General features: G+C 40.4%; 1 protein-coding gene and 4 non-coding genes across 5 annotated transcripts; 2 read left to right on the top strand and 3 right to left on the bottom strand.

Annotated features, from left to right (window-relative positions):
* The first annotated feature begins 114 nt into the window (after positions 1-114).
* Positions 115-11547, top strand: MCM4 (minichromosome maintenance complex component 4). The gene is made up of 16 exons (XM_068671722.1): positions 115-542; positions 655-813; positions 893-1056; positions 1146-1244; positions 1378-1473; positions 1567-1662; positions 2137-2275; positions 2711-2931; positions 3388-3508; positions 5583-5842; positions 7577-7942; positions 8294-8421; positions 9625-9832; positions 10315-10543; positions 10661-10794; positions 11113-11547. Exons 1-16 carry the CDS (start codon positions 470-472, stop codon positions 11203-11205), a joined length of 2586 nt encoding a protein of 861 aa, XP_068527823.1. The 5' UTR covers positions 115-469; the 3' UTR covers positions 11206-11547.
* A 4503-nt stretch (positions 11548-16050) lies between these two features.
* Positions 16051-16123, bottom strand: TRNAA-AGC (transfer RNA alanine (anticodon AGC)). The gene has a single exon. It is a non-coding gene; the product is annotated as a tRNA-Ala (tRNA).
* A 533-nt stretch (positions 16124-16656) lies between these two features.
* TRNAA-AGC (transfer RNA alanine (anticodon AGC)) lies at positions 16657-16729 on the bottom strand. Its single transcript has one exon. It is a non-coding gene; the product is annotated as a tRNA-Ala (tRNA).
* A 2658-nt stretch (positions 16730-19387) lies between these two features.
* Positions 19388-19460, top strand: TRNAA-AGC (transfer RNA alanine (anticodon AGC)). Its single transcript has one exon. It is a non-coding gene; the product is annotated as a tRNA-Ala (tRNA).
* An 899-nt stretch (positions 19461-20359) lies between these two features.
* On the bottom strand, positions 20360-20432 carry TRNAA-AGC (transfer RNA alanine (anticodon AGC)). Its single transcript has one exon. It is a non-coding gene; the product is annotated as a tRNA-Ala (tRNA).
* Between the last annotated feature and the right edge of the window lie 3280 nt (positions 20433-23712).

The following is a 23712-nucleotide window of genomic DNA, read 5'->3' as shown; positions in this document are numbered from 1 at the left end:
GTGCCCCGCCCCCCCCCCTTGCTGGAGGTGGGATGGGCGGGCCCGGCCGCGTTTTGCCGCGAAATTTGGCGGACAGGGGGTGGGTCCATTGCAGGCTGAAGGGGGAGGCGGGTGGTGTGTGAGGCGTGTGCGGCGTTTCCTACGGCTCGCCAGGATGATACGCGGCCTGCAACGCAACACTATCGCTACGCGCACCCCACCAAACCCACCGCTGTGATCTATCGGGCTGCGTTCCCCCCACACACCCTTCCTTCCCTTCTCGCTCCCCCCCCGCCCTGCCGCCGATGGCACATCCCGCCGCGCCGCGCGCGCCCATTGGGCAGAAAGCGCGCGAGACGGGCAGCACGTGACTCGGCCGGCGCGGGACCCCGGCGGGCTCGCGGGGGGGAAGCGGCGCTGAGGGGTTGGGGGGCGGCCGCCGCCATTTTGAGCCGGGGACCCCGCGGCGGGCCGCGCTGCCGCCACAGCCATGTCGTCGCCCGCCTCCACGCCCAGCCGCCGCCGCGGCGGCAAGCGCGGCCGGAGCAGCAACCCCGCCACCCGTGAGTGCGCTGCGGAGGGAAGGGGAGCGGGGAGGATGAAGAGGAGGCGGGGGGGGGGGGAGTGCTGTCGGTTTAACGGTGCTTAACGGTTTTAACGGCCGCTCTGTCGCAGCGCAATCCGCCCGCTCGCCGCCGTCGCAGAGGCGCCGCCCGGATGACTCGGCCTCCCCCGGGGACCTGCAGCCGCTGCCCACCTCGCCGCCCGCCGACGCCCGCAGCCCCGGCGCCGCCGACGCGCTCTTCTCCAGCCCGCCGCAGTTCCGGCACTCGGGTACCCGCAGCGCTTTCGGCGCGGCTCTGTCGCGACATGGCTCCGCGACGGGGCTGACCGAGCCCTTTTCTCTCCGCAGCCATCCCTCTCGACTTCGACATCAGCTCCCCGCTGACGTACGGCACCCCCAGCTCGCGGGTGGAGGGCACCCCGCGCAGCGGCGCCCGCGGCACCCCGCTGAGGCAGCGGCCGGACCTGGGCTCGGCCCGCAAAGCCAGACAAGTCGACCTGCACTCGGATGGGGTAAGCCATCACCTCACGCTTTCTATCCAAACTGCTTCTTTTTAGCCCAGCTGCCCGTATTTCCATTTGCTTCCTTTGTTTCCCTGCAGCCGGCTGAGGATTTGGTAGCCAGTGAGCAATCCCTGGGGCAGAAGCTGGTTATCTGGGGGACCGATGTGAATGTAACCGCCTGCAAGGAAAAATTCCAGGTAGGCCAACAGCTCCTCCTCCTCCTTTTCCAACTGAAAAGCTAATTTATTTCACACACGTTAAATTTCATACAAAATAGAGGCATGTACTACTCAATTTCACACATCTTTCCCTGCCACCTTGGGTATCCAGAGGTTTCTTCAGCGTTTCATTGATCCGCTGGCTAAAGAGGATGAAGACATCGGCTTGGATCTTAATGAGCCGCGCTACATGCAGCGCCTTGAAGAGGTACTGGTAACATAGCAAAATGTAGCTTTCTTCTTTTTTTTCTTTTGGCATTACCTGCTATTGAGCTAAGTTTTCTCTTCAAATATTTTTTAGATTAATATGGTCGGGGAACCATTTCTGAATGTAAATTGTGACCATCTAAGAGCATTTGATGAAAACCTTTACAGACAACTGATCTGCTATCCTCAGGTGAAGTAATATGCTTGATTTCTGGCTGTTAAGCCTTTTTGTATTTTCAGCTTTCAATATTTTTGTTTAAATGCAATGTGTGTTTTCTATGTTCAGTGTAAGGTCTGTATTCCATTTCTTCATTTTAATGCTTTATTTCCTAGTGGTTAAAACTTACAGTTTGAATCTTACAGTGAGTCTATCATAAATATAAAATGAGCTGGTAAACTGCAGAGTCCTAAGTATTGTACTTCTTGCTTCTGCAATGCTCAAATAACTAAACCTGATTTAAACAGTGAGTTGCCTGTTACGTAGGAAATGCTTAGCTGGCATTACCTTTTTCTTGTTGTTCCTGGCTGATCAGCAACACTTAAAATGCTTTATGCAAAAATATTTCATTCTGTGAGGTTTGTGTTTTGTTTGTGTGTGATGTGGGGTGTTGTTTTATTTTTGTTTTAAACTTCTAAGCTTAAATGTTTCTATAATTTTATACAGGAAGTCATCCCAACGTTTGACATGGCTGCAAATGAGATCTTTTTTGATCGTTACCCTGATTCCATATTAGAACATCAAATTCAAGTACGGCCATATAATGCACTAAAGACTAGGAATATGAGAAGTCTGAATCCTGAAGGTAAACTTTTGATTGTCATGTTAAAAAACAATCCTAAGGATTTATATAAACCTATTTAATGTTAACACAGAACTTACATGATGACTGTGTAGAACTGGACTTGTAGTACATTCAGACTCATATCCTTCAGTTTATATACGTCTCTTTTGGAAGTTAGTGCTCTAGATCCCAAATGCTGAATAACATATCCGTAAAGGAAATGTTTCTGACATAGCTACCTACATTCTTAGTTCTTCAGGTGCAGAACACTATTTTGTATGAATGCTGATGTGAATTAGTATACTTGTACTGCACAAACTATTTCTGTTTTGTTCTGGACATAATACTGGTAGCTAACTGAATGCCTAATTCCCACCTAAAAACTAACATAATGTGGAATTTGAAAGGCTGTTTTGAAGAGTGTGACACGATGACATAAGTATCTATATTTTGTAGATATCGATCAGCTTATCACCATCAGTGGCATGGTCATCAGAAGTTCCCAGTTAATTCCCGAGATGCAAGAAGCATTCTTTAAGTGCCAGGTTTGCGCTTTCACCACAAGAGTAGAAATTGATCGTGGCAGGATTGCTGAACCATCAGTATGCAAGCACTGTAACACAACGCACAGCATGGCCCTGATTCACAACAGATCCATGTTCTCTGACAAACAGATGGTATGTTGCGCTTTGATAGTGGCTAAAATGAAAGTTTTCAGGTTTTGCTCCTTAACCCCTAATACCACCAATAGCATTAGTGTCTTACTTCGGACTGAAAGTTTGAAAAAGAGCAAAATGTTTTTCTCCCTTTTCACATGTGGAATGAATTAGTGAAAGTGTAGCCCATATTTTGGAGAAGTGCAGTGAAAAGATGAAATGAAGTATGTATGAATATCTAAACGTTGTCCAAATGGAAGCCCCTTTTCATATAGTATACCCATTTCTATCTGAGCTGGATGGGCCATATCGTTTTTATTACTGATCAGTTTTGCTGTTTGGAGATGTTTTGCTCGTGAGCAACGTTCCTGATTCCAAATGATGCAGAAGAATCTAATGCAAGATCCTGTTGTAACACCTTGTGGACAGTTTTTTCCTTTTCTGAAACTAAACTTCAGTGTGTTTTATTTGTGCTAGATCAAACTGCAGGAGTCTCCTGAAGATATGCCAGCTGGGCAGACACCTCATACAGTTGCGCTGTTCGCTCACAATGACCTCGTTGATAAAGTTCAACCAGGCGACAGAGTTAACGTCACAGGTAAAGTCTGGCTTGAGTATTTGCATCCACCTTCACTGAATCTTAGCAGTTTAATCTGAGTACGCCCGAGAGTTGAGTGCTTCATAGGATGAGTAATGTGCATCCAACAAATTCGGTGAAATGGAAATCTAGCGTAACGTGTATAGTGTTACCTACATCTGCTTGTTTGTAGCTTAAAAAACGGCTATGCAGCATGCTTCTTTCTTTCCAGATGTTTGTGTGTGTCCCCTGCAGCCATAATCTGCCACCTTCAGTTGTTTGTTTCAAGTATTTGCTTCACTCAAAATCAAATCAGCTAAGGGAACCATGAGTGGGATGCAGTTCCAAATGCTTTGGATGAGCCATTTTATGGATCCAGATAACTCAAGTCTGCAGGGAGATAGACCTGCAGGAGTGATCTGTGGTGAATGCGACCCAATGGGATGCACCCGCAAGTGCTGAGGGAGCTGGCCAGTGTCTTTGTCAGACTGTTCAATTATATTTGAAAGATCACGGTGACTGGGGAAGATTCCTTAGGACTGAAGAAGGCTAGCGTCACTGCTGTGGCAAGGGGGAGGACCTGGGGAACTACAGGCCAGTCAACCTCATTTTGACCCCTAGGAAGGAAGGTGATACAAGAAGTAGTCTAGAAAGTAGTCTATGTTTCTAAACATACAAAGGACAAGGAGGTGATTGGAAGTAGCATGAATTTACAGTGGATACCAGCCTTCTGCAATGAGGTGGCTGGAGCAGTGGATGTTGTTTGTGCTTGACTTTAGCAAGGCTTTCATCATTACCTCCCATAACAGCCTCAGAGGCAAACTGATGAAGTATGGGTTAGGTCAGTGGGCAGTGAGATGGATTAAAATCTGGCAGTTCAGCCAGCCTCATAGGGTCGTGATGGGTTTCACAAGTCCAGCTGGATGCCTGTCACCACACCACAAGTGTACCCTGGGATCAAAATCAGGGCCGAGTACTGTTAGAAAACTTAGCTAACAACCTGGATGGTGTGATGGAGCACAGCCTCAGTAAACCTGCAAAAAAATGGTCGGAAGCAGTGTTTGATAGATCAGGTGATTAATTTGCCGTTCAGCTTCCTGGGATGCATTTAGGAGTATTTTGAGCAGGTCGATGGAAGTGATCCTTCCCTTCTGCTCAGCACTGGGTGAGGCTGCATCTGGAGCACCATCTCTCTGATACACGGGAGAAATAGACGTACTGGTGTGAATCCAGTGAAGGGCCATGATTTTGAGAAGTGGAGCCTCTGTCAAATGAGGAAAGGCTGAGTGAGATAGCTGGGGCTGTTCAGCCTGGAGAAGGCTCAATGTGCTTATGGTTACCTGGTGGGAGAGAGTCATAGAGCTAGAGTCAGGCTCTTCTCAGTGGTGCCCGGTGACAATGCATAAGGAAACAAGCACTCAATATTCTTTTTTTTTTCTTCCAGGAAATGTTAACAAAACATAAGGAGAAAGGTGTTTGTTTTTTAAATGTGTGTGTCTTCAAGCAATTGTCAGAGAGGTCCCTTTTTGCCTCAACAATTCTGTGCTTCTGAGCATGTTGGTGAGGAGGCAGCATCTTAAATAGTGTAGTCAGGAGAGTAATAACATAGAATAAATCTTGTGATATTTCAACTATCTTAAAAAAAAAAAAAAAGAAACACTTTTTTAAGACAACTGCCATAGTACCAGCAGTTACAGATGCATTATAAACCTATTATTAAATTTGGTGCTTAACAAAAAGGAGAAATCACTGACTTCAGATTTCAAGCAGCAGGCCTTGCAAAAGTATCAAGCCTTAAATTTTCTTTTTTAAGAAATGCTTAAGCATTTTTCTTGCTGAGAAGGCTGTTTTGACAGGAATGCTGAAACACGTACCTGCAAAAACAGGGTATAGATGACTGAAGTATCTTCTGTCAGCTTCCAAGTGACTTAGTGGTACTGGGAAATAAACTGATTCAAGTATTTAGTCTGTTTTGAAGAGCTTTATTTTGCTTAATTTTACTTAATTTTCAGTTTGGCAGTTTTTATGTTTCTTTGGATCTTGTATCTGTATCTACAGTACCTTTTTATCTAATGCTGTCACTAATTGTATTTAGGTATCTACAGGGCAGTCCCGATTCGAGTTAATCCGAGGGTGAGTGTTGTAAAATCTGTCTACAAAACCCACATTGATGTCATACATTATCGCAAGACTGATTCAAAACGCCTGCATGGTGTTGATGAGGAAACAGAGCAAAAAATGTTTACAGAGGAACGTGTGGAAATTCTGAAAGAGCTTTCTAAAAAAGCAGACATATATGAAAGACTTTCTTCAGCATTGGCCCCAAGTATCTACGAGCATGAAGATATCAAAAAGGTAAACTAAATTCTGTATTTGTCTTGTAATTTGTTACTTATTTGCAAGTGCACTTGTAATTATTATTTGCTATAGAAATGAGGCTTCAGAAGTTTAAAAACAAATGAACAAAACCCCTGGGTCTCGAGCAGTCCCAAACACCTCTGGTCTTGTCAGGAGTTGGTTTATAAGGGTATCACTGTTTTCATTGTGTTCAGGACTTAATTTGAGGGAAGATGTTGAAAAGGTAGAAGGGTGTCAGAACTGGGAAAATAAACTACAGTCAGTAGTGGATCTCAAAGCAACATTACATACTGGAACAATCCTCTTTAAAAAAAATTGTTTATTTTTCTTCACAGACTTGTGTATTATCATAATTCACAGGTTGCTGAAATGGCTTGAAGTTGATTTCAAAGCCATGCAATGATGAAATTGAAAAGGGAATGGAAACACTTTCTGTTTGTTATTTCCTCACCAAACTAATATGGCACATCGGGTGTAAGCAGGTGAAGTTGAGGAAAGGTAGGGACTCTTTAACAAGGGCTGTTCTTCAGGTTTAGACCAAAACATGTTCACAACATCATCCCAAACTTCTGTCACTAATACTTGAAAGTGCCTGAAATCCACATGCTTTGGAGCCCCCATATTCTATATTGGGAACCTTGAGGAAAATATAATGGATCAGATCACGCTGCTTTTAGCTACTGAATAGGTTTTACTAACCTGTGGAAGTTGTTCTAAGGAAGAACAGAACTAATATGAATAGCTCAATCCATGCTTGTGCTGCAAGGTTTCTTCTGTGCTGTAAGAAGTTGTGTAGAAACCTTCCATGAAGTAGTGTACAGTTTTCCTCCTTTTCCTTCCTATTCCCAGCTGCCACATACTAGTCAATGAAAAGAAGTGATAGTCAATGACTTTTTAGTGTGTATATATATGCTGCTCAAGAAAATATTTTAAAAACAAAAACCAAAACAAACAAAAAAAAAACCCACACCTAGGAAATACCAGAGTTTCAAGCTGATAAATCTGCGGGGAGGGAACACTCCTCTCTGGTAATTCTAGCTAACTCATAAAACTAAAAGTATATGTTTATACTAGTAATTTCAATATTTTCAAAATACCGGAATTAAGTTGCTTTTATTTTTTTACTAAAACTTCCATCGCTGACTTTCTTCAGGAAGTATACAGGAGGAATTATTGGTACGTTCCAAAGAAATAAAAACCTTAAACACCTTGTTATGAGCATGTAAAGAACTTTTATGTTGGTCCTTTCATGAACACAGTAGTTTTTCTTAAAAGAAAATAATACTTGGTTTGTCTCGAACAAAAAGCTGGTACAAAGTTTTTTGTTTTTTTTTTTAATGCTAAGAAAGAGGTAATAATACTGTGGTTCTAGATAAAACACAGTCTCATGGTAAACAGTAGTCTCTTCTGGCTTTTCTGTTGTCATCTGAACTAGTTACCAAATTTTTGATGACATAAGTTTTGGACTAGATATGGAAAAAATATAACTTGAAACTTAAGTTAGAAGCTGTGATATATTTCTAATTAATTGGAATTGAGGCTGTCTGTAAAGAACAAACCCCTTTTAGACTTGTAAAAAAAATTTCCAGTGTCATTTTTCATGTCCAATTTAATTTTAACACTGTTTCAGTTTATTAGTTTATTATGGTTCAGTTCAACAGTTAGATTGGCTCTGTTAACTATATGTGAGTTGATGTTTTGACTGAAGAGTTCTTTCTTGTTTTTTATTAGGGCATTCTGCTTCAGCTTTTTGGTGGGTCAAGAAAGGATTTCACTAACACAGGAAGAGGCAATTTCCGTGCCGAGATCAACATTCTTCTCTGTGGTGATCCTGGTACTAGTAAATCACAGCTGCTCCAGTACGTGTATAACCTGGTTCCTCGAGGCCAGTATACATCCGGGAAAGGCTCAAGTGCAGTTGGTCTTACTGCATATGTGATGAAGGATCCAGAAACTCGACAACTGGTTCTTCAGACAGGTGCTCTAGTACTTAGTGACAATGGCATCTGCTGCATTGATGAGTTTGATAAAATGAATGAAAGCACAAGATCAGTTCTGCATGAAGTAATGGAACAACAGACTCTGTCCATTGCAAAGGTAAGTGTCTGTTCAATTCCAAGTTCTTTTCTCTAAGCATGGTGTCTGCTAAGCAGCTAAAACCCTAATGTTACCAGAAGAACAAGGGTTGGTTCATAGGATTGATCCACTGACACCAGAAGTCTAAATTATGTAACATATCTCATTTACATAAGAGCATTGCTTTCATAGCATAAACTGTATTATTAATGCTTTTATTAATTATTAATAATTATTAATTATTAATATTATTGACACTTTTCTTCTTGATTTACTTACTTTTACAATAGAATTTTTGATTACAGAACCTGTTCAGTAACACTGGTGATCTCTTGAAGTTTCTGGTTTCACAACTGCTTTTCATTTTGACAGGCTGGAATTATTTGTCAATTGAATGCTCGTACATCTATCCTAGCAGCAGCTAACCCTATAGAATCACAATGGAATCCAAAAAAGACTACTATTGAAAACATCCAGCTTCCTCATACACTGTTATCGAGGTACTGAACTCCTCCTTGCATGTCTCATTTTTGAGATGTTACACTTCCTCTTGTGAAACTGATTCAGTATGGTAAAACCAGAATTATAGCTCCTGCATGAGTGGAACGCTGCCTTCTAGTATATACATCTTGATCAGATCACCTGGTGAGATCTGCAGGGATCTCTTCATTTACTTCTGTTAGTTGTTGTTGTTTTTTCCTTTGTCTCATGATCACCTCCTAGAAGAGCTATCCCGAAACTTACACTGGGTGATGGCTTGAACAAAAATCCAGGATGTTTTTTCTTAGACCTACAGAAGTTTGAAGTGAAACACTGACATTTAGGGAACTTGCACTGGATGTGGAAGACTCTAAAGCTCTGTGTCTGCTTATTTTTATTCTGTGAAATTCAGTCAGGAGCAAGCAGTGGTAGCCTTTTTGGATGATAGCTGTTAACATTCACTATCTGCTGATACAAAATTAAACTTTGTGCTGCAATTGCATCTTTGAGGAGTTCCTATAAGTGGAAATCTGAAGTACATGGATGGTATGCTGGATATTCTGAGAACACCTACTGCTTACAATTCAATTAAGGGCTGTTTAATTTAGCCACTGACAGTGGCAAACAGTACCTCAGTAGAGGTGTACTGAAGGAAGCCAGGTTTGAGCAGTGTCTCACTTTCACCATTTATTGGATTTAAGTTTATGTATGGATTTAAGTACACGATTGGCTAGCTAAAACTCTCTTATTCACATCAACCTATAGTTGATAATCTACAGTGTACCTACTGTTTGCAAAGTATTTTTCTTCTTTCAGGTTTGAACTGAAAAAAAGTGTTTTTGTTTATTTTATCTGCATACTCTATGCATAAAATAATTAGATAGCTATGCGCCCTGTTTGCTGTTGCATTTCAATGCAGCACCTTTAGCAGTAATTTTGTTCTTTGTTTGGTTAAAACAAGCAAACAAAAAGAAACAAGCCATCAGCACTGAACAAGGGAACTGAATTTCACAGAGCATCTTGTCTTCAAACGTTCAGGCACATATGTTGAAAGCAAATCCAAACCCTGATATTCTGAATTTCAGAGTTGTAGAAGTATCTTTCAGTCTAACAGAACATGGAGTAACTCCTGACTCTACTTGTGAAGTGAAAAATCATAAAACAGACTACTTTAAATTAAAAGGCAGTATATATGTTAAGGATTGGATTCTTCTCTCTTCCAGATTTGACTTGATTTTTCTAATGTTGGATCCACGTGACGAAGCCTACGACAGGCGTCTTGCTCGCCATTTGGTTTCGCTGTACTATCAAAGTGAAGAAAGGATGGAGGAGGAATACATGGACATGGCAGTACTGAGGGATTACATTGCCTATGCTCGTTGTTATGTAAATCCCAGGTTAAGCGAAGAAGCAAGCCAGGCCCTTATTGAGGTAAAGTAACTGCTCTTAACATTCCAAGACTTCGCTGACTTCTCAAAAATGGCAAAATCCCCTACTATGGGTGCTTCCTGTTTATATACAACTTCTCTGTAAAACATATCAAAAAATTACCAAGAATTTAAAAGGAAGGAGGGATTAGTATAGATGGCATTCTGTGCTTACTTTCAGATGTGTTGGCTTGATTCTATGTCATAAAAGCATAAAATTCTACTGAAATTAAGTATCTTGTGAGCATAAACACATACACATTCAAAACTGTTAGTTATGGCTCAGTTGCTTTATCAGGAAAGGATGTATCTATGCAGTTATTCTTCATTGCGCAGGAACTGTGAAGGTACACAAGCAAAAATAGTTTTGAATGGCTTTCCATGGTTGCTGATAGTCTGAGATAACAGGTGAGGGGTGAAAGAGACTCTGAAAGTAACAGCAGTAGCAGGATTTACTGGAGTAGTTAATGCCTGTCTCCTTTTCAGGCATACGTGGACATGAGGAAGATTGGTAGTGGCAGGGGAATGGTTTCTGCATATCCTCGACAACTTGAGTCTCTGATCCGACTGGCGGAAGCACATGCTAAAGTACGCTTTTCTGAGAAAGTCGAAACAATTGACGTAGAAGAAGCGAAACGCCTCCATCGGGAAGCTCTGAAGCAGTCTGCTACTGATCCAAGGACTGGCATTGTGGACATATCCATTCTCACTACTGGTTTGTGGTTTTGTAGTGATAAAGCTGGGATGTTACTGGGTTTTTGTCATTTGAAAATGCAACTTAACCTGTCCTCCTTAGTTTATTTCTAAAGGCTGTTTACTTTCTTGTTTTAAGGAATGAGTGCAACAGCTCGTAAGCGAAAAGAGGAGTTGGCTCAAGCCTTGAGGAAGCTTATCCAGTCAAAGGGAAAAACACCGGCTTTGAAATACCAACAGCTTTTTGAGGATCTCCGAGCACAGTCTGACATGGTAAGTTCCCTGGTTTGTTTTTACATTTTCATTAATTTCAAAGCATGGTGTTTTTGCCAATCAACTTGTCCTCAAATCACATTATGGAGGAGAAGTGAGACCTGAACTTCTTAATAAAACTGGAAAACCAGTTCCACTGCATGAGGTCCAATTTCTGAATCTGTCAGTGTTCCACAACAGACAGACAGATCTCAAATTAAAAAAATAAGTTTGCAGGTGTGAGGTGGGAAAACCTAATAAGGAAAGTGGCAGGAAGTAAGCTGTTTTTGTTGTCCTTTTTCCTCTCCATCTTTACTTGATTTATCCCTTCTCTTTAAGGCTGTCACTAAGGAAATGTTTGAGGAAGCACTTCGTGCCTTGGCTGATGATGACTTCCTGACTGTGACTGGAAAAACTGTTAGATTGCTGTAAGTTAGTCTTTCCTTGCAAGCCACTTGTAAGGGCTTTTACTTCACCTTATTTACTATATTGCTAGCCTGCAAGATCTTCAAGATTTGGGACTATCACTTGCTATAAGAAGTGCCACTCAATCTCTTGCGCCGATAGTAATAACCATTACGAAGGTCTTAAACTGCCTAGCTGAATGATGCTATTTACATTTGAGCAAATGTAACTGCCATGTTTTTTTTTAGACCATGCTAACAATACGATTTGTATTTCAGAATGAACTGTAAAAATTCAACTTAAATGACTTTGATAAATGAAACTTGACTTTGCTGTAATCTGAAATAAAGTTATTTGACACTTTTAAAAGTGTTTTTAGTATTAATTTCAAATGAAAATAAATATACACTGTGTTGAACATGATTTTGTAATTTCTCAGAAGATATCTGAGAGCATAAAAGAAGGTGTTAGTATGCTTTGTTACCCTCAAGGTAAAAAAGGCAGGTCTCTCTTACTTGAAGCTAAGTGTTCTTACATGCAATTTTGAATATGACTGGATAAATAAAGATAACCCCTATTTATTGCAATACCATGCAATAAGTCTTAAAAGAGATGAGCTCCCAGTGATGCATGACTGGAGAATCTTCCCCAATTCTACCCAGCTTGAGTAATAAATGCCCTTAGCCATTGGTCAGCACTAACTGCTACAATTTAAACAGTTAAGCTAGCAGAAGTGTCCCTTAATTCATTTCAGTGCAGTCATCACTGGGCTTAACTCAGCTGGTCACTAAGCTATTTCAGGCTAAAAGGATTGAAATAAAGGAACGCACAGTGCAGGAGTGCAAGGGAGGAGCTGTACTTCTGTCCAACAGTTTAAAAATATGTTAGAAACATGAGTCTAATAAAATTCCAACCTACTTTAAAGGCTGGAATCAGATTCTCTAATGGCACTTGTTTTATGGGATCTTCTCTGCCATTGTATTAGCTATGTATTTTGTTTAAAAAGTAACCATTTTGTGACCCCTTCTTTCCCTGCTGTAATAAACCTTTATTTCAATTACCTTTTATGTGAGACTGGTACAAGTGTAAGCAATTATCTTTCACTTAACTTTTGAAAGCTATCACTTACATACTTTTTCCATGGACATTACCTGGCCTGTGAAATACCACCTCAGTTCACAAGACTTTCTCCTCTGCTATTCCACTCCCATAGTTTTACTAAGGCTACCTTTTCTATTGGGTACCTCCATTTATCAGATGAAAACAGCACTATGAATTTTTCTTATGCTTCTTAATTTTTAAAAGATGACTTTGTCCTTAAAAAAAAAAAAAGCACAAACGAAGCCCAAGGATGCAAACGTAGTGATACGTGTAGTTACAGCACCCAAATTCCTGAAGTTAAAATTGTTTGTCAGCATGGAGACTCCTACTGTTGAATATAGATTGCTCTGTTTACCCAGTGCTTTTAAATGTAAACTAGATTGTATATCTGTAAAATCAAGGGTTCTAGGAAATTGAAGGAAGTTTTGTTTGTAAGTTAGATTTCAACTCCTTTCCAATTTAAAATGACTATTTACATTTCTATTAAAGTAAAAAACACCAAAAACATTATTCAGTTTAGTGTTCACAGTGTCACTTACAGAATAACCCCAGTAGGTGGCTCTTGCATCTTTTACATAGTAATTGTTGACTTGTTTTCCAACTGTGTTTTTATTTTTTGATTATCAAGGAGTACAAGTGCCACTTTGGGGTTAGGCGGATATAGAATGGTAATGATTGTAAGCAGTCTTGCTTAGTGAAAAATAGATTAGATCTTAATCCATAAAAGATCTTAAACACCCATACACTAATGAAACGTACAGAGAGCAAAAGGAAGATCTAAGTGAGTTACTTAGCAGATTTGAGAATATTTTCCTTACTCTGTGTGACAGTTTCAAACTCCATGTATGGCCTAATTTGCTGCTTTATTTACCCTGTGCTGTTAACTATATCTAAATTCATTTAAACCCAAGTCATTCAAAGTTTCAGTGAAGTATGATCAGGGAGAAGAGTTCCAGCCAGAAACTTGACATTCATAACATCAGCAACAACAGAGAAGAATGGCATTTTAAGTTTTTTGTATGTTCTGTTCTACAGAAGACATAATAAAAAGTTACAAACCTATGGGCAGAAATTATTTGTAATAAATAAGGACCTCTAAAAGTGACTTAAGTGATCTGCCCCCTTTCTAACATAATAAAGAAAAGCTGCTGGCTAAGTGAAATGCAATGGTAAAGTTCTATTTTTCTAGCGCACGATGCCATCACCAGGTACTCTAGGGGGGTGAAAACTAAGACAAGCTGATACACTCAAAAATGTCACCTGCTACCACTGTTACTGGTTTCAAAGGTATGCTTCATTTCCCTGGAATAATACTTGATTTGAAAGTGACTTGAATCCTAATCATGACTGTTTTTTTTAAGTTCTTCACTAAGAGCAGATGGTGTGAAGTCCTAGGTGAGGGTGATCTGTCAGGGTTATCCTCTGGCCATCACACCTCAAATAATATACCCCTTAAGACCATGTTCTAAGTCAGCCTCATCAAGCTTCATTTTTAATTTTGGCAGTCGCTGTGGAATTCCAGTTTTATCTCCCTAGAAGGAACTACAGCTTCCAGGATTATTTCTGGAAAAGAAGAAATCGTACTGGAGGTTGCATGTCAAATAGCTGGTCATGGAACCAATTCTATCCCGCTTGTGGAGTGTGTTACTGTAAAGTCGTTATGTTAGAGCTGCTGTGTAACTTACCATCTGGATACAGCACTACGGACTGAAGAAAGTAAGCAATTTGCAGTTGTTTGTTACTGGCACTGCAAGACCACACATAGTCTTGAAAAAATGCATGCGTAGTTCACTCAAAAAGCATGATATTCATCATCCATTAGGTAAACTAACAGTCAATGTGGAAGCTGTCATCCAAGCCTCAGTTTTTACGGCTGCTTTATAACAACATTTACATTTAGCCTAGCACCAGCTTGAATTATTTAATGCTCAAAACCAAAAAGCTATTTAATTTAAGTTGTAAGGTTTCAGGAGTACAGCTTGTTTATAGACTAACTACAGCCAGGCTCCCAGTGTGACTGGCATCTGTGGACTACAAATTGAGAAGGAAAATAGTGTATTTGCTAGTGCAAAACATATTTTCAAAATAGTCATAAAATCTGAACAGGGGACCTATTTAAATAATTATTTAATGTTCTGTTGAACCCTAAAACACTCCCTCAGTGTCCTGTATTTTGATAACAGAGAAAACATCCACTTGGTTTGATCCATGACTCTTGTTTACGTCCCACCTCTCAACCAGATGGGGTAAAGAGTGGGTTTGGGTAGCTTTTCCCTAAATTTGAGCACCTTTTCTATTGAAGAGCTGAATTTCCAAATAGCATATTGAGAGGAAGTCTTAGGAGGGAACCACTGCAATATATCCACCACTTGTTCTGGGAGCTCTGCTGCATCTTCAGATTAAATTATTTCCTTTATAAACCTGATAATAAAACCCACAGGTTTTTGATGTGGTTCTGTGTTCCAACTTTCTTGTAACTGTTACCATACGTATCTTTTTCCTTGTATAAAACCGGCTTTTACCAGCACAATTTCTTGTTAAGGGATCAGAGTTGCAACACGTTTAATTAACACTCCTTTGTTAGTCCTTGCTAGGGTGCAACAGCCAGCGTTTGAGCAAAGCAAAAGGCCAGACCAAAGGCAAGACGTGTCTGAGAACACACCATCGTAAGTATGTAGTAGTTAAAGTCACATCTGCTGTCAGAATAATGATATTCAGGAGGACAATTCTGGGGATCCTGTCTACTAAGATTTGTACATGCTATTTTAGGAAGACCCAGGAGTTCAAGGAGAAGGGTAAGTTTTCAGCCTAAGGAGACCTGCCAAGAAATGGAGTAACAACAGTGTTTTGCTAGTTGCATGCATTATTTCCTTCCTCAGCCATAAACTGACAGAAGATGTGAAGAAATTAGTAGGACTTTCCGCACACCTTAAGGTGCTTACTTCTGACACAGCAGATTTAGCTCACTAATATCTAAAAAGCCATGCAGGTGCTTCTGGAAGGCTCAGGGCCAAGTGCAGCACGAAGAAACCACCTCTGGAGAAGGATCAGAAGGAACTAATAAGGTGTTCGAAGTCAGTTAATCAAATAGTTTGGTCAAGGTTATCACCAAAGCTCTAATACAAGTGTGGCAGGCACTAGCTTCTTCTAAAAGCAACTCTGACAAAAAAAAATAGGAGAGAAGGCTAAGAAGCCTTTGATTTTAGGTTTACTGTAACCTGCACATAGCTAAAAGACAGCAGCTGCAGCATGTTTTTGTAGGACACAGGCCTACAAGATCTTACCTAGAAGAAGTGGTAAGACTGGTAACAACTTTTAGGCTTAAACTTGAATTGGCTCCCTGACCCAGCTCACACTACAGCTTCACAAAAGCCTTAAAGGAAAAGAAGATGCTGTGTTTCTGGGTTGGGACCAGAACGGACAGCTGGGGAAGAACAAAAATTCTTAAATGTCCTTGTTGGACAGCTGGAGAAGAGACACTGATTCAGGTCTCTAACCTTCTAACATTCACCCAGTGTTTTTCATCAAGCCTGTAAGAACTTCGTATCGCAGAATTCTGTCTTTCTGCCAAATTTGACTTAAATTGACCAGGTACAGCTCAGTTAGGATAGAGAACTAACATAGACAGTTACATAAGCTTGATTTTGTTAGCAGCACACACCAAAGAAGGAAAGAAGGAATTCAGTTTTGCTCTGATTAAAAGAAAATTAGCATTTAACTGAAATAGTTACATATTTTGTTTTACTAGTTTCTAATTATTCGACAAAACACTGGAGAATGCGGGCATCGATCCCGCTACCTCTCGCATGCTAAGCGAGCGCTCTACCATTTGAGCTAATTCCCCCACTTTTTATCATTATTAGGGAACATAAAACCTCGAGCATCAAGAGTATATGGAACTGCAGATTTTAAATACATTTATTTATTTTATTTCTCCTCTGTTGCACTGGTCTCTCCGTAAGTGAAAACACCATCAACTGCAATTTCACAACAAGTTTATAAAATCAAATCTTTAATACTTCATTTAAGTATTTCCAAACAAAGTGGTAAAGAAAACAAGGCAACACAGAAAAAAACATGCTTTCCAGGTGTATAAAATTAAAAACAAAAACAACAAAAAAATTGCTTGCAATTCTTGGGATGAATTACTTTTGGGCATTTTAAACCCCTACCCCAAACTGGTAAGTCAATTTCTATTTATATATTTTTAAAACATGTCACTATTTAAATTTACTTGGTGAGTTACTTACTTGGCATCTGAGAAGCAAGCATGAACATCTATACACATAATGGTTTATCTCACTTCAAAACTCCCGTTCAATACACGAAAACACCTGTAGTGAACTGGTTTCTCCCACCACAACCAAAACATGACAGTGGAGAATGCGGGCATCGATCCCGCTACCTCTCGCATGCTAAGCGAGCGCTCTACCATTTGAGCTAATTCCCCCCCCACAGTGCTATTTTACCCTGCAACCACAGATTTTAGTAGTCGCAAATACAAACAGCCTTCAGTGACTGCTCCTTTATCGTGGGTAGTAACCCCAAGGCTGTTGTTCAGAGCTCATACTACTACTTGACCTTGCGCTTGTCTATATTTTCCCCCGCTCTGAGATGCCAGGGATAATTAAGAAAGCACAATACAAAAGAAATACGAAATCTTAGGGCAAGTGAGGTGGCTTCTGCTTCTGTGATGGGCAGAGGGGGAAGCAAAGTAAAGGAGATCATATTCCTTGGAATAATTGGTATCTTGCAAGACCATAATTAAAAAAAATGCACTCCATGTCACTGGCTCAAACACAAAGTTTAAGTTGGTAACATTTAGGAGTGTATTTATGGAGTAAAACAGGATGAGTAAAACAGTTATTATGATGGGAAACTGCAGAAAGCATTACTGCACCTTGCAGGACACATTTACACGTTCATACTTCTGGGTATAGAAGCACACTGCATGCTCATGTCATATTCATGACAGATCTACCATCATGATAACAGTTTTATCCCCAGTAACTGTAAAACATACATACCACTTTTTGCTTCACTCAACCGTAGATGCATGCTCCTTCTCCCTGTAATGTTCGCTGTATAAGGCATCTATATAAGGGGTGAAATAGTGCTATTTACTTGTTATTGTTTGAGGAGGTTTTCTACTATGCTTGTCACTGCATCAATCCTTCTCTAAGATTCAAGTTTTCCTCAAGTTTTTCCTAAGTTTCGATGTTTCCTTGAGAGAAAGGCAAGAGAAGGAATGAGGGAGAAGTTCCAAAAGACAGGCTGCTTCTGGGTTAAAAGTCAAACACGATCTCCCTATGAACTCTCAGTCACATGCTAAGGCACTTCATGCTCCTTTACATGACAAACTCAGGGCCTGCAGCCCTTCAGTGCCACCCACTCACACTAGATTTACCCTGTTTTGATGAGGCCACTAGTTCTGTGACTAACGTCACGGTGCACTGGAGCAGCTTAAAGATAATGCAAAACTTGCATTTACCCAGGGGTCCCCTACAACAACTGCCTAGAAAGCAGAAGTCCAAGCAGGTAATACGAGCTTGTATGAGTTTGTTTTAGCATTGCCAAGCAGACGCACTGAAGTTATCCACACTGAACGCAAGTATGCATACGTGAGGCCTTCTCAGCTGAAACATAGGACAGAGAAGAAAAAAGAAATAAAAAGGTCGGCTTATTTGCAGCAATGTGGGTAAGGAAATTCTCCCAACCTAAAGGAGAAGTTACAAAGTGTTACTCATCTTCTTACATGAAAACTTGGCAATCATAACAAATCAAGATCACAAAACAATGGACTGTCAAAATGAAATAGACATTTTTAATGAACGGAAATAGCACTATTGCAGAGGTCTTCCCTCACCCTTATCTGACTTAGGCATCAAATAAACTATGAGCTGGCTTTTCCAAGCCTTAGCCATGTCAGTGGCAGCAGAGAGATTTGCTGATGAGAAGTACAGAGAGGTCATCTGCCATTTTCAAACTGATTCAGGTTGCACAGGGTAGATAAAGGAAACTGTAAATGGAGGCAAACCTTGTGAGATTCCACATGGGAAAGATCCAAGCTGCAGATCTGCCGTGGGCCATCACCTGGCCTGAGATGTGGGAAGGACTCAAAACACTTCTGCACATTTGTTTTCCAGTTTACTCCAACGAGGCCGATACAGTCAGTTACAAGGTACTGCAAGGAGCTGTAAGAACAAATCTTTATCTATTATTGCATGGAGATTGAGGAAATGTAGAAGAATGTAAGTTATAGGAGAGTATTTGCAGTGATACTAAAGCAGTTTCAGTTCCACATCCCATCCTGAATCTGTATTGTGCTAGTTTTTAAACACAATCTTACTCTATACAAGTTCTAACTAGCTGATATTTAATTTCAAAATTTATTTTCTTCTGAGAGGATGCTGTCATTCGCATTGTATTTTACCCCCACAGCCTCTCACAAATCCACAGCAGCCTTTTTCCTAAATAACTTCCCAAGGAATTTGTTGGTTGGCCACACCTGACTTCTTCTATTTCTGAAGTGTTTTTAGTGACCCCATATATTTAAGGTGCCATACTATTGTATCTGAATCATCAAAGTCAATACAGAAAGGTAGACATACCTAGAATATAATTTAGCAGGTTGAGATAAACGAGTACTTTATTTCCACAACCTATGAAAAGAATGAGTGTTTGAACTGTGATATTTATCATTTACATACAGCTAAGTAGAATGTTAACAGAAAATAAAGGAAGACCTGAAAAACAAAATTGCCATTCAGTGACTACTATCAGTGTACTTTCTACATTTACAAGCCTTTCGGTATCTGCATTGTAAGAATTAAAAAACAAAACAGTTCTCTTGTCTTCCTACAAAAACACTAGTGGAGGTGTTGCCCAAGTATTACTTTATCAAAGTAACACAGCAGAAAGTGCATCAGCAGCACGGCTTCTTCTGTGTTGGGTGAACACTCTGACTTATAAGCTACCAGACCTTGCACATAAGCACACCAACGATTCAGCGCTCCAGGATAAGCCAACCAGCCCAGTAAAGGGGAGCAACGAGAGCAGCTGGGAGCGATTTTGCAGAAGTGCGGCCACTCTCGGTAGTGTTCACCAAGGGGAATTAGCTCAAATGGTAGAGCGCTCGCTTAGCATGCGAGAGGTAGCGGGATCGATGCCCGCATTCTCCAGTGTTTTGACCAACCCCAGTGTTTCACGAAGATAAAGCTTTTCTTCCATAAATTCCTCAAGTTTGTGAAAGAAAATACGTATCTGGTGACAGACACCATTTCATGAGACAAACTGAACGTGAAGAAATTTCAATAAGCGGGCCACACTTGTGAAATCTAAAAAAAAAAAAGCAATGTTATTCTGTAACAGCAACTAAAATTAACTTCTGATCATTTCATTGGCTTTTAGTGTGTGATTTTTTTTTCTTGGTTATATGTAAAGTTACCAAAATTGTCTGTAAGGAAGCACAGCAGTAGGTAATAATAATTCATTCAATTTCTTGCTCAACCCTTTATAAGAAAACGATTTGCACTCTAAAAGGCACTCTGATCAACGTTAACAGCTTAAGCCATTAACACTCTGCACACGCTTACTAAAACTGGTTTATTTTAATCCTTACAAAACTGCTTTGGGAAAATGTGTCTGTATTTTAAAAAGCCCTACAGCATAATAGGGTACAAAAGTTGTATCGTGGCCAAAAAGCAGAAGAGGCAGTGCTACCTGTCAGGGTGCTTTTGTTTCACTCCTTAAAACCTGTCAATAGGAATGTATTTTTTATGTGCATTTTTTGTCTGTGTGCGCAGGCATCTCCTACAATGTTAGAGAAAACAGAAGTTTACAAATGTCTCTCCCAAAGCAGAAAAGAAAAACATTATGACTGGTAATGGAAAAAAAAAAAACAGGAAACATTCCCTCGTGGCTATAGAGGGAACTGCTGGAGGCGGCAAACGAAGCGACTACTCGTACACCATTTCCTGCAGACTTACTGTCACCTGTTTTTTTTTTGGGGGGGGTATAACGGTACGAATAGGAAATATTTTTAAGTTCTGCACGAAGATTAAATACCAAAAACATTCCCTGGAGAATGCGGGCATCGATCCCGCTACCTCTCGCATGCTAAGCGAGCGCTCTACCATTTGAGCTAATTCCCCTTGGCCGCCAGGGGCCGCCCGGGCTCGCTATGTACCAGCCACAGCGACCTGCTGCCCTCAGGGACAAGCTGTGCTGTCAGACCAAACTCACCTGGAATTTGCACCCTAACAGCACTCCAGACCGATTTCTTACCCTCAGCACTTTCGGTGGGGGATAGCAGGCCACCCCTTTCCAGTGCGATGCCAAAACAATTAGGTCTTCGCTTTAACAAACTGGTCTTGACAGCCTTGGGGGGGGAAATTTGGCCTAGCCAGAAAGCCGGACTCCTTGGCTGAACTCAGCGGAGCTGCATCTGGGTAACAGCAGGGCTGTGCTTCTAAGCAATCACAGCTTTATGTTCACACCAAGCAATTCTGCCTGCTTCCAGGAAACTCCACTTCCGAAGTGGAAGATCGTGAGCCAAGTGCCTTTAGCCACTTCCACATTTCACAACCTAGCAGACGTGACTGCAGAACACAGCGGCAGGTTTTCCAGTTGTTCTTGTGGCAATAGAGCTCAGGGCCCAAGTTACACAAGGGACAAAACCAAAAAGCTCTGATGCAAAAGGAGCATTCGAGAAACAAAATAATAGTTGCTGTTACCTGCCTCTCTTGGGAGCTCTTAAGGGGTGACTGTACTACCAGATACACAAGCGCACTCACATATACATATACAAATCAGACACATGTAATTAAAAAGTAAAAAATGATAATAATTATAAAATCATGGCTGCAGTGAAACAGCATGGAAAGTTCTGTCCAGTGCTTTGGTTTCAGCTCTGCAGGATCAGAGTCTGAAAACACGGAGAAAACAGAACATTTGCTGTTATTTGAAGTCAATTACCAGAGTCTTCTCTCCTAAAGTGATCATAAAAAATCATTTATGATTATGCTATAAGTGAATTATGATATAAATTAGAAATAAAGCAAGCAAAAGAGCTCTACTTTGCTAGAACTGGAACACGCAGGTTTGTTAACCTGTTGTGACTGACAATCTCATCGCCACAACACTCAAATACCAACACGGGTTTTAGCCTCTCACATCCACAATCTCTATATCCTGTCACTCAGCTTGGAGGGTCGAAGCCACAAGGAACAGCTTTGCCCAAATAGCTGCTGCTTCAGAGTGCTGACAACTGCCATAATTTGTGTGTGTCACATTAATCACTGACCAACTGCTTGCTTATTAGGCAGTCGGAAAGTGACAATGAAATGGATACAAAGAAAAAGCAGGCAGTAATGGAAAGGCAAGCAATTAACTTGGTTAAAACCCTTTAAAAATATTCAGTGTTTAAAGTATTTGGTACTCTGATCATACTAACTTAACATAGAAGCAACTACTCGTACGCCATTTCCTGCAGACTTACTGTCACCTGTTCAACCTTGAGAATTAAGTTCAGAAGTAGTTCACAGAAAAATATTTAAAGCAAAGCATCCCGTGTTTACATTTGTATTTACAGATCTATGAAATGGTTTTAAGTACTAACTCTAGAAAGGATGAGGATGTTCTGTGGAGATACTTTAATGCAAAACACAATCTCCTTACTTTTCTTGAAAGTTCCACTGGCAGTGTTAAAAATTTTTTATGAATGACAATGTTTTAATTCCTGAACATTCAGCTGTTTTGGACAAGTCACATAGACCATCCTTTAGCAATAGAAGTCCCTTCCTTCTTCTTTTCCTTTGCCCAATAACCATAATGATATCTGTAGTTTCTGGATACCAGAACTCAAATGTTGTTAGGATTTTAGAAATGTCACAGCACGACATGTTTCAGGATGCATACTGCTTCCAAAAACAGCACAGAAAACCTCTGAACACCTTAACCAAGAGAAGCCCAAGTAGACCTGCAGTTGCAAGATAAAACAACACTTCTAAGATAAAACAACAGTGGACAAATCCAGCTTTTTTTTTTTTTTTAAACCCAAAGGTATTCTGGAAATATTACTATTTTAGGAACAGTACATCTAATAACAAAAAGAAGAGCAAACAGAATCCTCTAGAGGAGGCAGGAGAACCAAAGAGGTGAAGCAGCAAGATGCTAATTATCACTGACCAGAGAGAGAAGAGCTGCAATTCACCAGCCAGCACTCCCCTTAGTTATATATCACCAGCACTAACCTCACTTTCTGAAATTGTTAAATGCTTTTGCAGCATCCATGATCCCAATTCTCTCCCTGCCTGATGAGGACCAGCAGTTTAACCACAAACCCCTGTGCCAAATGTCTAACACTCGCTCATCTCTCCCATTAACAAACTTGTTACTTGCTCCCTCCCTCAGTCTGATTGACACAGCTGCTTTGGGGAAAAAAATATTTTTCTCTCTGAGATTAAAACTCAATCAGCTTAGATAGAAGCACCTGAAGTTCATTTGTAGAAAATAATTATGTTCTTACAGCTGCAATTATTTTGCAGCTACCATAGACATTCCTGCAGCTGTCTCACAGACAGTGGTCAATAGGTCTGGAGAAGTAAGAAAGCTTGCTGGGACTTCTACCCTATGACGTTTTTGCATGACCAGTTGTATTTTTGTGGAAAAAAAGCTCTGAAAGACTCAGAAGTTGCTTTATTTAGTCACGCAGTACCTAGAAACACAGCATTTTGTTATGATGAGAACATTCCAGAGCAGCAGGGTGACATAAATCCCACTTTCAGAAGTGACTTGGATTTATGCCAGTCATGGCACTGTACATTTCAAAACACTAAAGAAATGAAGAAATGAAATAGCTCTACATTAGCTGGCTTGATTACTAGAAATTCCACTCAATATTTTTTTCCTTCTTTTAGCCCAAATGCCTTCTGCTCGCCATATGATTGACAAAAATAGATGATCTAAAATCTCTCACAAAATAACACGATTCTCCAACAGACAGGAATATGTAGCTCTCAGCATTTTATTAACTATTTCAAAGGGATTAAAGAAAAAAAAAAAAAAAAGCTCAGTAAACCTTACAGATTTACCCCCCCCCTTTTTTTTTTGTTAGTATTCTTTCTGAGTAAAAGTCAACTAAGACTTAAAAATACCTATATTGTAAGCAAACAAACAGTACCTTTCTACTTGTCTTACTATTATCCCTGTGTCCATGCAGCCCAGGCAGGAACTTGGTTACATTATGCCTGCTTCTGAATGGTAAAGCACAGCTACACAGCTTAGTTAAGGGAAGCCCACACAGGCTCAGGCTTACAACTCAACTGCACACACCGGTTCTGGCAATTTTCTTTACTATATATATTTTAAAGAAAATAATATATTCTTTAACCTCTTCTACTACTTGAACCTGAGACACTCCCTCCACCACAT

The sequence above is a fragment of the Anas acuta genome, chromosome 2, assembly GCF_963932015.1.
Source record: "Anas acuta chromosome 2, bAnaAcu1.1, whole genome shotgun sequence".
In the NCBI taxonomy this organism is placed as follows: Eukaryota; Metazoa; Chordata; class Aves; order Anseriformes; family Anatidae; genus Anas; species Anas acuta.
The sequence above is the reverse complement of the archived record's forward strand: the minus strand, read 5'-3'. Positions and strand labels throughout refer to the sequence as shown.

Coding starts and splice junctions, on each gene's coding strand:
- MCM4 (XM_068671722.1), top strand. CDS start 470: ATGTCGTCGCCCGCCTCCACGCCCAGCCGCCGCCGCGGCGGCAAGCGC. Junction 5,843..7,576: donor AGCATGAAGATATCAAAAAG/GTAAACTAAATT, acceptor GTTTTTTATTAG/GGCATTCTGCTTCAGCTTTT. Junction 7,943..8,293: donor AGACTCTGTCCATTGCAAAG/GTAAGTGTCTGT, acceptor TCATTTTGACAG/GCTGGAATTATTTGTCAATT.